This window comes from Haliotis cracherodii, unplaced genomic scaffold (assembly GCF_022045235.1).
Source record: "Haliotis cracherodii isolate W230 unplaced genomic scaffold, xgHalCrac1.p SCAF_2, whole genome shotgun sequence".
Taxonomy (NCBI): domain Eukaryota; kingdom Metazoa; phylum Mollusca; class Gastropoda; order Lepetellida; family Haliotidae; genus Haliotis; species Haliotis cracherodii.
Genome location: NW_027266275.1, coordinates 73,478,652 through 73,492,327, shown reverse-complemented (window position 1 = coordinate 73,492,327; position 13,676 = coordinate 73,478,652). Strand labels below are relative to the sequence as shown.

Below are 13,676 nucleotides of genomic sequence, written 5' to 3'. Positions count from 1 at the left end.
ATTTTTTACCTCGAAGGTTGTAGATTTATACACAAATTTATATGGTATGTGTGACTTCATGTTTACACTGACGGCCATACAACTACCAGCTGTATCGCGGAATGAAGTAGTTCCTGAGAGAGGTGACGTGAGCATATATATGCTGACATTGTTCTACAGAGACATATTTTGTTGTTGTTTTTACAACGAATATAGTCACATAATATCATCATTAGATGCGAAAGGTCTGTTAGGAGCTACCTCAGTAGGTCAGTCATAGTGACACCGCGTCATAATACATTTACATCAAGAACAAGACGTCAAAATGGCCGACATGAAAAATGTGACGGGAGAGATTTCCGAAGTTGTTTATGAACCTGTAGCAGTTTCACGTGTTAGTAATCACTGATCAGTTGGCCGAACATTGAAAGGTGATTATAAAGATGTGTCAAATATACACTTCATAGATTGCTGTAGATTGTCACTATGGGTCTAGACACGGATCGAGTCGGTACTGCGATAGTTTGGATGTGCATTTCTTCGTTTTGTTCACTAGGATGGGTCGAAGCGAGGATATTCGTGATCGATCATGCAGTAAAACTCTCTGACGTGTCTCAATGTATGCTATAACACTAAGTTCAAGATTAAAGGGTCTAAATTATCAGAAACAACGCTTCTGTATGTATTCATGCTAGGAAATTCACAGGGATTCCCCGAGGAATGTGAAAGTAGTCCGTCCGTGTTTACGTCATTTCAAGAATACAGTCTCGTGAAAAACGAATAAACATCACATTGTGTCGTTCATACATTTATGAACGTCACTTTCGCGGTCATGTGACCAACTTTTCGTCCAATGGAAAACCGTATATCGTGTAAGCATCAGGTGGGGTTCGGGAGGTGTAATGTTACAATGATTTGAGCAATGATAGTTAACACGAGAAAAGGTCCTGTCACAAGAGCTCATTTAGCAGGTTTATGAACCTTTTGTGAATAAAATCATGAGGACATCTGAGGATACACCCAGAGCATAGGATCCGCAGGCGCGAGGACGAGAACAAACGGTTATGACGAAGCACAGGGAGCTGACTACATTCCTACAGGGAGACTGTAGTGAATAAATCCTGTGGTGATTAAACTTTAAACAGTAAACGAGAACTGAGATCACTGATGTTTCCACTGTCTTTGGTTTCATCCCACTGACGGAGGCTTCTTGCCAGGCCCAGAACTGTATGAAGCATCCTCTTTGGCACAGCCTCGTCTTCAGCTAATGAACGTACATTTCTTCTTTCAAATTAACCCAATTTTTAGCTTTTTTTACTTTGATCTTTTCTGAAATGAAAAAGCATGTTTGTATTTCATTAAGTGGCGTGAACGTGCAGATGTCACTCAGGGGGTATTGTGGAATGTTGTAAAATCGTCATCAACTCCCGAACAAACAGTGTTTAGATTTAATCTACTCCTGTCTTTTCACTCCTTTTTAATTGTGTTTGCGGATGGGGCACGGACTAAATTTCAGTTAAGATTGAGTACAAGGAATTATAATATGTCTCTGCGAACACCTCAAGGCATCTCTACCTCAAACCATTAGCATGAATATCGTGAATATTGTGTATATTTTATTTTATTTCAACACATTAATAATCTTACATATGAACTTGTAAGGCTGTCAGATACCCACAACACAACATTGTTACCACATCGGATACTTATAAACAAACACTGAAACATTGTAATCAAGAGCTTCATCATGTTTGATGTTTGGTGGAGATTTCCTAAGTCAAAACATTAAAGATACAAGATCATCGCCCTCAACGTGCAGCCCGCTCTTTCCCCAAGCACGTGGATTGTGAGCTGACTGAGAAATGTTTTGTCATTCATGAAATCTGATCGAGGCAATGTGTTGAATGTCACGTCCAAACACCATCATCACTTGGTATCGACCCTAGGCTCTTAAGCCGGCTGCACTAGCGTGTGATCGAATTCGATCAACTGGTGTGCATAGATGAAATGATTCAATGTTGACAAACAAAGGTCAGATAATGGCTGCGGTTGGATGTTTTTTCGGCGTATGTTTTAAGGGAAGTGTCTGTTTGGAAGTGTTTGGTGAACGCGGTCGAATGCAGTTTTTCCATTTGGGATCAAACGTTTTCCAACTTTGAAGATTCTGCGGCATCTTTGGGTGTATTGAACAGTTACTGGCATCAAGGTGGAGAAGTGGGGAGGGGGGTTTACAGTTCTAAACCAGAGCTATAAATACTCTTCGTGATGCTATACCGGCAACACAAGACTCTCTTAATGATGGTAGTACCAAAGATTGGTAAGTCCATCATCAATATCTTCTAGAGATATTACACAACACATTCCTGATGATGCTACACAAGACGCATATTACACTCTTCATGGTTGTATTCCAGAGATAATACTAAGTCCTCGGCCACATAGACAACACACTATTGTAGGTCATATATAACAATGTGCTGTGGGTTTTATATAATGAATCTTATCCCAGTGTCCTTGTCGATCCACCGACATGACGAACAGCTCAGTTCTACCGGCAGAATCGCAAATGAACACAAGCAAGGTTAATCCACAAATACGTTACAAAGTAGGGTCCACGTTTATATTGTCGTGATATTATCGGACAGGTTGCATATCATCCAATATGAAGTCATTGCGACTCCATGACAAAGCTCAATGATCGTCTTATCATGGTTCAGGCCAAAACCAACACACTAATTACACCTGTCACTGAGATGCAGCGTTCCGTGGCAGGTGCTGTTGTAGGCGCCTGTCGGCTGTGACAGCGATGTTGATGAGGCCTACAGTGGCATTATAAGAAAGTCAAGTGAGCATAAACTGCCGTTGTTGCGATGATGGTTGGTATGATGCTTAAGTTGCTGCAGCTCGCTTAACGCTATGGAGCACTGCGGTAGCGGGCGTGTGATGGAGCCGCCAGTTGCAGCAGAGGAGATGGGAAATATTGGTAATGGGCAACACTTAGAACCTCGTTCCAGTTCCTAACTTTCCAACTCTTCGGTTAAGAATCCCAGTGAACGATTGCAATCGCCTAACTCCTCCGAAGGGTCAATACGCGTCATCTTCAGGACGAGGCAACTGGGAGGAATGGTGGTAAGATGGACATGGAGTGACGAGTGAGACTGATGGAGACGGTTAGAGTGTACAAGCTAACTGTGGACTCAAGTCTTTGAAAGGCGTTTAGAAGGAATACACATAAGGCAGAGAATTTATGGATGGTAACTTCTTTCTGGTGATGCTCATAATAAAGAAGTTGACATCTATACATTATTCACATGACTGTGGACTGTGGAGAAGAAGTAGGGTATTCACACTGTGAAGTAGGGTTTTCACACTGTGAAGTAGAGTATTCGGTGATCAGGTGATCAGGGGTAACCGGGGATCAGGGGTGATCATTGCTTAATGGTATATTCAAGACAACTTGAGTCAAATGACCAAATTGTTCCACTGTGACAAGTCAATAGGCAAGTGTATGTGACCTTTGAAAAATGATTTGTTTGTTGTTGTTGTTTAACGCCGCACTCAGCAATGTTCCAGCTATATGACAGCGGTCTGTAAATAATAGAGTCTGAACAATCCAGTGATTAACATCATGAGCTTCGATCCTCGCAATTGGGATACGGTGGCATGCATCAACCAAGTCAGCGAGGCTGACAACCCGATCCCGTTAGTGAGCAAGCATGGGTTGCTGAAGACCTATTCTACCCCGGATATTTACGAGTACTTTGAAGAATGGACCTACTTGAGGAAAGTGCAGTGATCAATCACAAAGAAAGGCTTTAACTCCGAAAGACACCCGTGAAGTCAGGAGTACAACATTAGGGACGGATGTGCTTTCCTTGGATTTTATGGAATAAATAATTGTTCTCGAAAATTCTTGAAAAGATCATTTTGATCACACTGTAGAAATAAAAAGAAATTGCCTGGGACACAAATACATTGTTTCAACGTGTTTATCTTAAAAACAATCAAATGGTCGGTCCCTAAAGTGTTTAAGCGTGGCATGCAGAACTTTGAAGACGTGCCCTGGTCTGGAAGGCCTGTGACGTCAGCAACACCAGAAATGAGCCAGTGAATCAACCCTATGGTGATGACCGATCGGTGAATGACTGAGCGTCATGCTGCTAGTTCAGTAGGTACTTCCAAGGAGAGTGCATTCCATTATCACAGATACTTTGAGAGAGTATAAGTTCGATGGGTTCGGAAGCTTCTGACATCCGATAAAAAATGCACCAGGCACATGTCTCGTGATAATCTTGCTCTATCTGATGCTGACCCAGAAAAGGTTCACAACTTCCAAATAACATTCAAAATAGTGAAACATTAGACCTCACCGCCAACAACGAAGGCAAAGACTGTCCACTCAGCTGGAAATGGTGGGTTCTGGGATGCCCAGGGTGCCATCATGGTAGACTAATAAACAGAACATATCATGCGGCACTTTTTGAAATTTAGACGAAGAAACATTGGAAACCGAATAAAGGTGTGCACAATGCGCCAGTGCACAAATCAGTCACAACCATGGCTAGAATCCACGAGTGTGGCTTTGAAGTCCTCCAGTACCCACCTTATTCACCTGATCCGGACCCAAAATCAGTTTCGAAACAGAAGAAAGCTTTAGCCGGAACCCATTTCGGCTCGAACGAAGATGTCATTGATGGAGAGCTTTTGACAGCCAAGAGAAAGACTTCTACGAAACTGGGATAAAATCCCCCCAGCACTGAGGCAAAAGTGTATCAATGTTGAAGGGATTATGTTGAAAACTTAATAATTTGAATGTCATTGGGTCAAATCTTTCTATGTCGGGCTCAGAACTTATCCATCACCCCTATAATAGGCGGAAGGTACTCTGTGAGGAGGAAGAATTGAGAGGATGTTCCAGGTGTCTCGTCAATCAAGCATCTGGTAACGCCAGGAATCCTGGTAATCTTGGCACAAAGATGAAGTAAGAAAAAAAATTCTCCTTAATTGAACCACATCCCGGTATCATCTGATACCATTCAATAAATCACTTTTTGTTCGCTTGGAAAATGCAGAAAATAACGTACAGAGCATGTGTGGGGTGTAATCTAGGATGTAACTAACATGCATGTACAAGGCGAGTTAGTGATACTGCACTACCGGTGTAATATAGGGGGGAGCAACAACATATTGGAAGACGTGATTGTGGTCTACTTTGTAGAAGTGGGATGACTGATACCAGTCGTAATTAGAGGAGAAATGGGCGTTACTGGTCGTGATGAGGGAGTGAGTGAGTGTGGTTTAACGCCGCTTTTAGCAATATTCCAGCAATATCACGACAGGGGATACCAGAAATGGGCTTCATACATTGTACCCATGTCGGGAATCGAACCCGGGTCTTCGGCGTGACGAGCGAACGCTTTAACCGCTACCCGACCGCCCCCTGATGAGGGACAGAGGAATGCAAGATAGTGGTCGTGATGAGAGACGGAAGAATGCAGGATACTGGTCGTGATGAGAGGAGGAAAGCAGGATACTGCTTGTGATGAGAGAAGGAGGAATGCAAGATACTGGTCGTGATGAGGAAAGGAGGAATGGCGAAAAACTGGTCGTGAAGGGAAGAGGAGGAATGCAGGATACAGGTCGTGATGATAGAAGGAGGAATGCAGGATATAGGTCGTGAAGGGAAGATGAGGAATGCAGGATACAGGTCGTGATGATAGAAGGAGGATGCTGCTCGTGATGAGAGAATGAGGAATGCAAGATACTAGTCGTGAAGGGAAAAGGAGGAATGCAGGATACAGGTCGTGAAGGGAAGAGGAGGAATGCAGGATACAGGTCGTGATGATAGAAGGAGGAATGCAGGATACAGGTCGTGAAGGGAAAAGGAGGAATGCAAGATACTGGTCGTGATGAGAGAAAGAGGAATGCAAGATACTGCTCGTGATGAGTGGAGGAGGAATGCAGGATATTGGTCGTGATAAGAGGCGGAGGAATGCAGGATGCTGCTCATGATGAGAGAATGAGGAATGCAGGATACAGGTCGTGATGAGAGAAGGAGGTATGCAGGATACTGGTCGTGATGAGAGAAGGAGGAATGCAGGATGCTGCTCGTGATGAGAGAATGAGGAATGCAAGATACTAGTCGTGAAGGGAAAAGGAGGAATGCAGGATACAGGTCGTGAAGGGAAGATGAGGAATGCAGGATACAGGTCGTGATGATAGAAGGAGGATGCTGCTCGTGATGAGAGAATGAGGAATGCAAGATACTAGTCGTGAAGGGAAAAGGAGGAATGCAGGATACAGGTCGTGAAGGGAAGAGGAGGAATGCAGGATACAGGTCGTGATGATAGAAGAAGGAATGCAGGATACAGGTCGTGAAGGGAAAAGGAGGAATGCAAGATACTGGTCGTGATGAGAGAAAGAGGAATGCAAGATACTGCTCGTGATGAGTGGAGGAGGAATGCAGGATATTGGTCGTGATAAGAGGCGGAGGAATGCAGGATGCTGCTCATGATGAGAGAATGAGGAATGCAGGATACAGGTCGTGATGAGAGAATGAGGAATGCAGGATACTGGTCGTCATGGGAGAAGGAGGTATGCAGGATACTGGTCGTGATGAGAGAAGGAGGAATGCAGGATGCTGCTCGTGATGAGAGAATGAGGAATGCAAGATACTAGTCGTGAAGGGAAAAGGAGGAATGCAGGATATTGGTCGTGATGAGTGAAGGAGGAATGCAGGATATTGGTCGTGATGAGAGAAGGAGGAATGCAAGATACTGGTCGCGATGAGAGAAGGAGGAGTGCAGGATACTGCTCGTGATTGAATGATGCAAGATATCATCATGTATACAGGACAATACATCCTTGTGTAGATGCAAGATACCATCATGTATACAGGGCATTACATCCTTGTGTAGGTGCGAGATAGCATCAAGTACAGGACATTACATCCTTGTGTAGATGCGAGATACCATCATGCATACAGGACATTACATCCTTGTGTAGATGCGAGATACCATCATGTACAGGACATTACATCCTTGTGTAGATGCAAGATACCATCATGTATACAGGACATCACATCCTTGTGTAGATGCGAGATACCATCATGTACAGGACATTACATCCTTGTGTAGATGCAAGATACCATCATGTATACAGGACATCACATCCTTGTGTAGATGCGAGATACCATCATGCATACAGGACATCTCATCCTTGTGTAGATGCGAGATACCATCATGTATACAGGACATCACATCCTTGTGGATATACGAGATACGATCATTTTCAGGACAATGCAGCCTTGTGTAGATGCCAGACCCCATCATATACAGGACAATGCAGCCTTTTGTATATACGAGATACCATCATGTACAGGTCAATACTAACACACATCCTGAGGATCACACTCTTGAGGTAAGCAAGTGAAGATGTATCTGTTTAATGGAAATAACATCGTTTAAAGAAGACACAACGTTCACACAAAAGCTATCAGATTTCGTGACAGTGGCCATAAAACTGCATCATAATCGAGAGGCTCTCAAATAAATCGTTCTGTCGGGCGTTAACTATGTCATTAAATTGACGTGTATATTGGAGTAACTGGTGGGGCTCGCTGCCTTCTCTAGACACAGTATTTAGCCCTGGGCGGTAAATGGTTTAGATCCAATTGTAGCTCTAAATTAAGCCAATGTCAGGAAATCGGACGTTATTCAGAGTGATCGTCTCGAGTGTTCTCAGATAACTGATTTCAATTACATCTTCAAACACCAGTTTGTGTTGGTCTGCGTGGTTCATGTTGCCCCAGCCGGCCGCCCCTCAAACCCCCTCCCCTCGTCTCCACGTGTGGGGTTACTCTGTGCCTACACACATTCCCTGACCGTTTGTAGCTTCCGTCATCACAACACTGACACGACACAAGGGAGAAGACGACGCCTTTCACTTCCGGGACAACACACAGGAAGTGGTGTTTTCCGGGGCGGAATTGCTACAAACTATGCTCTGTTCGCAGACGTGCTCAAGCTAGAGTCCAGGGTTTATTAACGCGTCTGGTCAGATGGCTAGATCTCTAGCCTGACTGCCTTGTTTCTGACAACTAGTCGTCACGTGATCACAGGGCGCAACTAATATCCTACTGTAAACTGACACACAACTGACCTGAATAAGTCATCTATTGACCTATGTTGATGGACAGGATATCTCTCTGTTGATCAGACCATCGATTACCACCCATTCAATAACTTCCGCTTTCATGCACTGTCTGTTGGTAGTTGGGTCAAAACCAATGAGCTTGTTACATCCTTCTGACAACCTCCAGTCCCCAGTAAACTTTTAACATCTTTCTCACAACCTCCTTGCAGTAATCAGTGAGCCTGTTACTCCCTTATGAAACCTCCATCCAGTCCTGAGTAAACTTGTTACATCCGTCTTACGATCCTTCCAGTAATTAGTGAGCTTGTTACATCCGTCTTACAACCTCCTTCCAGTTACCAGTGAGCTTGTTACTCCCTTCCGACAACCTCCTTCCAGTTACCAGTGATCTTGTTACTCCCTTCTGACAACCTCCTTCCAGTCACCAGTGAGCTTGTTACTCCCTTCTGACAACCTCCTTCCAGTCACCAGTGAGCTTGTTACTCCCTTCCGACAACCTCCTTCCAGTAATCAGTAGGCTTGTTACTCCCTTCTGACAACCTCCTTCCAGTAACCAGTGAGCTTGTTACTCCCTTCTGATAACCTCCTTCCAGTTACCAGTGAGCTTGTTACTCCCTTCTGACAACCTCCTTCCAGTCACCAGTGAGCTTGTTACTCCCTTCTGACAACCTCCTTCCAGTAATCAGTAAGCTTGTTACTCCCTTCTGACAACCTCCTTCCAGTAACCAGTGAGCTTGTTACTCCCTTCTGATAACCTCCTTCCAGTTACCAGTGAGCTTGTTACTCCCTTCTGACAACCTCCTTGCAGTAATCAGTAAGCTTGTTACTCCCTTCTGACAACCTCCTTCCAGTAACCAGTGAGCTTGTTACTCCCTTCTGACAACCTCCTTCCAGTTACCAGTGAGCTTGTTACTCCCTTCTGACAACCTCCTTCCAGTTACCAGTGAGCTTGTTACTCCCTTCTGACAACCTCCTTGCAGTAACCAGTGAGCTTGTTACATCCGTCTTACGATCCTTCCAGTAATCAGTGAGCTTGTTACTCCCTTCTGACAACCTCCTCCCAGTCACCAATGAGCTTGTTACTCCCTTCTGACAACCTCCTTCCAGTTACCAGTGAGCTTGTTACTCTCTTCTGACAACCTCCTTCCAGTAACCAGTGAGCTTGTTACTCCCTTCTGACAACCTCCTTGCAGTAATCAGTGGGCGTGTTACTCCCTTCGGACAACCTCCTTCCAGTAACCAGTGGGCGTGTTACTCCCTTCTGACAACCTCCTTGCAGTAATCAGTGAGCTTGTTACATCCATCTTACAACCTCCTTCCAGTTACCAGTGAGCTTGTTACTCCCTTCTGACAACCTCCTTCCAGTTACCAGTGAGCTTGTTACTCCCTTCTGACAACCTCCTTGCAGTAACCAGTGAGCCTGTTACTCCCTTCTGACAACCTCCTTCCAGTAACCAGTGGGCGTGCTACTCCCTTCTGACAACCTGCTTGCAGTCACCAGTGAGCTTGTTACTCCCTTCTGACAACCTCCTTCCAGTAATCAGTGAGCTTGTTACTCCCTTATGAAACCTCCATCCAGTCCTTGGTAAACTTGTTACATTCGTCTTACGATCCTTCCAGTGATCAGTGAGCTTGTTACATCCGTCTTACAACCTCCTTCCAGTTACCAGTGAGCCTGTTACTCCCTTCTGACAACCTCCTTCCAGTAATCAGTAAGCTTGTTACTCCCTTCTGACAACCTCCTTCCAGTTACCAGTGAGCTTGTTACTCCCTTCTGACAACCTCCTTGCAGTAACCAGTGAGCTTGTTACATCCGTCTTACAACCTCCTTCCAGTTACCAGTGAGCTTGTTACTCCCTTCTGACAACCTCCTTCCAGTCACAAGTGAGCTTGTTACTCCCTTCTGACAACCTCCTTCCAGTAATCAGTGAGCTTGTTACTCCCTTCTGACAACCTCCGTCCAGTCACCAGTAAGCTTGTTACTCCCTTCTGACAACCTCCTTCCAGTAATCAGTGAGCTTGTTACTCCCTTCTGACAACCTCCTTCCAGTCACCAGTGAGCTTGTTACTCCCTTCTGACAACCTCCTTCCAGTCACCAGTGAGCTTGTTACTCCCTTCTGACAACCTCCTTCCAGTCACCAGTGGGCGTGTTATATCCTTCTAAAACAAACCTGCCAATAACCAGTGGGCTTGTTACTCCCTTCTAACATTCTGCCTCCAGTGGCGAGCTACATCACCTACACCACCCACAAGACCCAAAATATCCGCTCCACCCACTCCACCCAATCCACCAACAACACCCGCACCACCAACTCAACCCACGCCACCCACAACAACCGCTCCAGCTACAACACTCTAAACACCTACAACACCCACTCCTCCCACTCCACCTACAACACCCACTCCACCTACAACAGCCACTCCAGCCACAAAACCGACTACACCCTCGACACCCACAACACCCACTCCTCCCACTCGACCCACTCCATCTGCTCCACCTACAACACCTACTCAACCTACAACAACCGCTCCAGCCACAACACCCACTCCACCCACGACACCCACGACACCCTCGACACCTACACCACCCAGAATACACCTACTCCTTTCAAAACACCCACTCCACCCACAAGACCCACGACACCCGCTTCATCTACATCACCCACTCCACCAAATCCACCTACAAGACCCATTCCACCTACAATACCAACAACACCCATTTCACCCACACCATCCACCCCAACCACAACATCCACTTCATCCGCTCCACCCACAACACCCACTCAGACCACTCCACCCATTCAACCCACAACACCCACTCCACCCACTCCACACACTCCGACCACGCCTTCCACTCCACCCACTCCATCAACTTCATCCGCTCCATCCACACCACCCACTCCACCAACTCCACCCACAACACCCTTTCCATCCGCTCCATTTACAACACCCACTCCACCCACAACACCCACTCCATCCGCGCCACCCACCCCACCCACTCCGACCACTCCACCGAATCCACCCACAACACCCACTCCATCCACTCCACCCTAAAAACACCCTTTCTACCCGCTCCACTTACAACACCCACTCCACCAACTCCGACTAGTCCCCCCAATCCACCCACTCCACCCACCCCTCCCACTCCTCACACAACACCCGCTCCGACCACTCAACCCACTCAACCCACTCAACCAACTTCATCCACTCCATCCACAATACCCAAACCACCAACTCCGACCAGAACACCCTCTCCACCCACTCCATTTACAACACCCACTCCACCCACAACACTCTCTCCACCTACTCCGACCACTCCACCCTATCCACTAACTCCAGCCACTAACTCCACCAACTTCATCCGCTCCACCCACTCCACCCTCTTCACCCACTCCAGCCACTCCAACCTCTCCACTCACGCAACCCACTCAACCCACTCAACCCACTCAACCCACTCCACCAACTCCGACCACTCAACCCACAACACCCACTCAACCGACAACACCAACTCCATCAACTCCACCCACGACACCCATGACAAATACGTCACCCACGACAAATACGTCACCCACTTCATCTGCTCCACCCACAACACCAACTCCATCCACTCCACCCACAACACCAACTCCATCCACTCCACCCACAACACCAACTCCATCCACTCCATCCACTCCACCCACAACACCAACTCCTTCCACTCCACCCACAACACGCACTCCATCCGTCTCCACCCACTCCATCCACTCCACCCACTCCGACCGCCCCACCCACGCCAACCACTTTATCCGCTCCACCCACAACACCAACTCCACCCACTCAACCTACAACACCTACTCCACTTATAACACCTACTCCACCTACTCCACTCACTGTTTCCGTTCCAGCCACTCCACCCTCTTCAACCACAGCACCAACACCAACAACTCTACCCACTCTACCCACACCACCAACTCCAGCCACGACACCCACGACACTCACATCACCCACTCCAGCTACTACACCCACGACAAAGACATCACCAACTTCATCCGTTCCAACCATAACACCCACAGCACTCACTCCACCCAGTCCACCTACATCACCAACATCACCCACAACACCCACTCCACCCACAACACCCATTCCATCCACTCCACCAACTTCACCCACTCCAATCACATCACCAACACCATTCACTCCAATCACATCACCAACTCCACTCACTCCACCAACAAAACCCACTCCACCCACAACACCCATTCCATCCACTCCACCCGCTCCATCCTCTCCACCCACTCCACCCGCTCCACCCACTCCACCCACTCCATCCGCTCCACCCACTCCATCCGTCTCCACCAACTCCACCCACTCCACCAACTCCACCCACTCCACCCACTCCACCCACTCCACCCACTCCAACCACTCCATTCGTCTCCACCCACTCCACCAACTCCACCAACTCCACCCACAACACCCACTCCATCCGTCTCCACCAACTCCACCCACTTCACCCACTCCAACAACTCCGTCCGTCTCCACCAACTCCACCCACAACACCCACAACGTCCACTCCATCCGCTCCACCCACTCCACCTACAACAACCACTCCACAAACTCCACCCACAACACCCACTACATCCACAACACCTACTCCACCTACAACACCCACAACATCCACAGCACCCACACCATCTGTCCACGAGTCACGAGTCACCCACAGTTTCCCCACCTCACTACGACAGTCACCTCTCTGCAGCAAGACCTACTTCCATCACCCTCTTTACGCCAGGAAGAAACACGACTATAAACTTGTAAGTTAAACTTTATTCTTACAAACTCTTCGAGAGCGTCAGTTGCTCGTGAAATACTTCATTAAACAAGGGTTTCCCAAAAAGCATAATGACAAATGCCTACTTGGACCATGGCGATGTAATGAGGAGAATGTGTTGGTTCTATCATTGTCTGTATGGCGAAACTGGAGACTCTTCACATCTGAGACATACCGGACGCACTGATGTCAGATCACAGAGCACGGCGCTCCCGCTATCGCACTTAAAGTGGAGTGTTCAGACTGTTGAAACTATTGCCCTTGAAGCTACATTTAAACACTACATGTGCATTTTTGTTAAATGTAACTCAGTCCAGAAATGTAGATTATGCACATCCATCTATTTCATCTAGCTGCATGTTGCGCATACCGTTGGCTAACAACGTATATTGTCATACGCGCCGTGATTTAGCAACTCTTGTAAACGCCCTCCATCACCAGCTACAGTTTCTTCAATGTTTAAAGTACCACAGAATGTTGGATACAGCCCACATCGGGTCCGAGCCATGACATGTAAACAAGTCTGTAACGGGATATAGTAGCCCAGTGACTGATGTGAAACAAAATATCAGTGTGTCAAACACATCAAAGTACCCCAGTGTGTAACTTTCAAGTAACACTCATCAAAGTGTCGCGGGGTATGTCCCACTTTAATACGTCCAGTGTCATACTTAATTAAATGACGTCATATTGCTTCTGGACCTTAAGAGGGTCACTGCCCAAATATGTAAAATC

The 13,676-nt window shown here is 46.7% G+C and overlaps 1 protein-coding gene across 1 annotated transcript in view; it reads left to right on the top strand.

The window, feature by feature from the left end:
- LOC139467788 (uncharacterized) overlaps positions 1-12,920 on the top strand; it is a 37,963-nt gene extending 25,043 nt beyond the window's left edge. Inside the window, exons 3-5 of the mRNA XM_071249295.1 lie at positions 10,356-11,113; positions 11,474-12,005; positions 12,127-12,920. Of these exons, the coding sequence (XP_071105396.1) occupies positions 10,356-11,113; positions 11,474-12,005; positions 12,127-12,920 (2,084 nt within the window). The remainder of the gene's footprint in view (positions 1-10,355; positions 11,114-11,473; positions 12,006-12,126) is intronic.
- Positions 12,921-13,676: the final 756 nt, after the last annotated feature.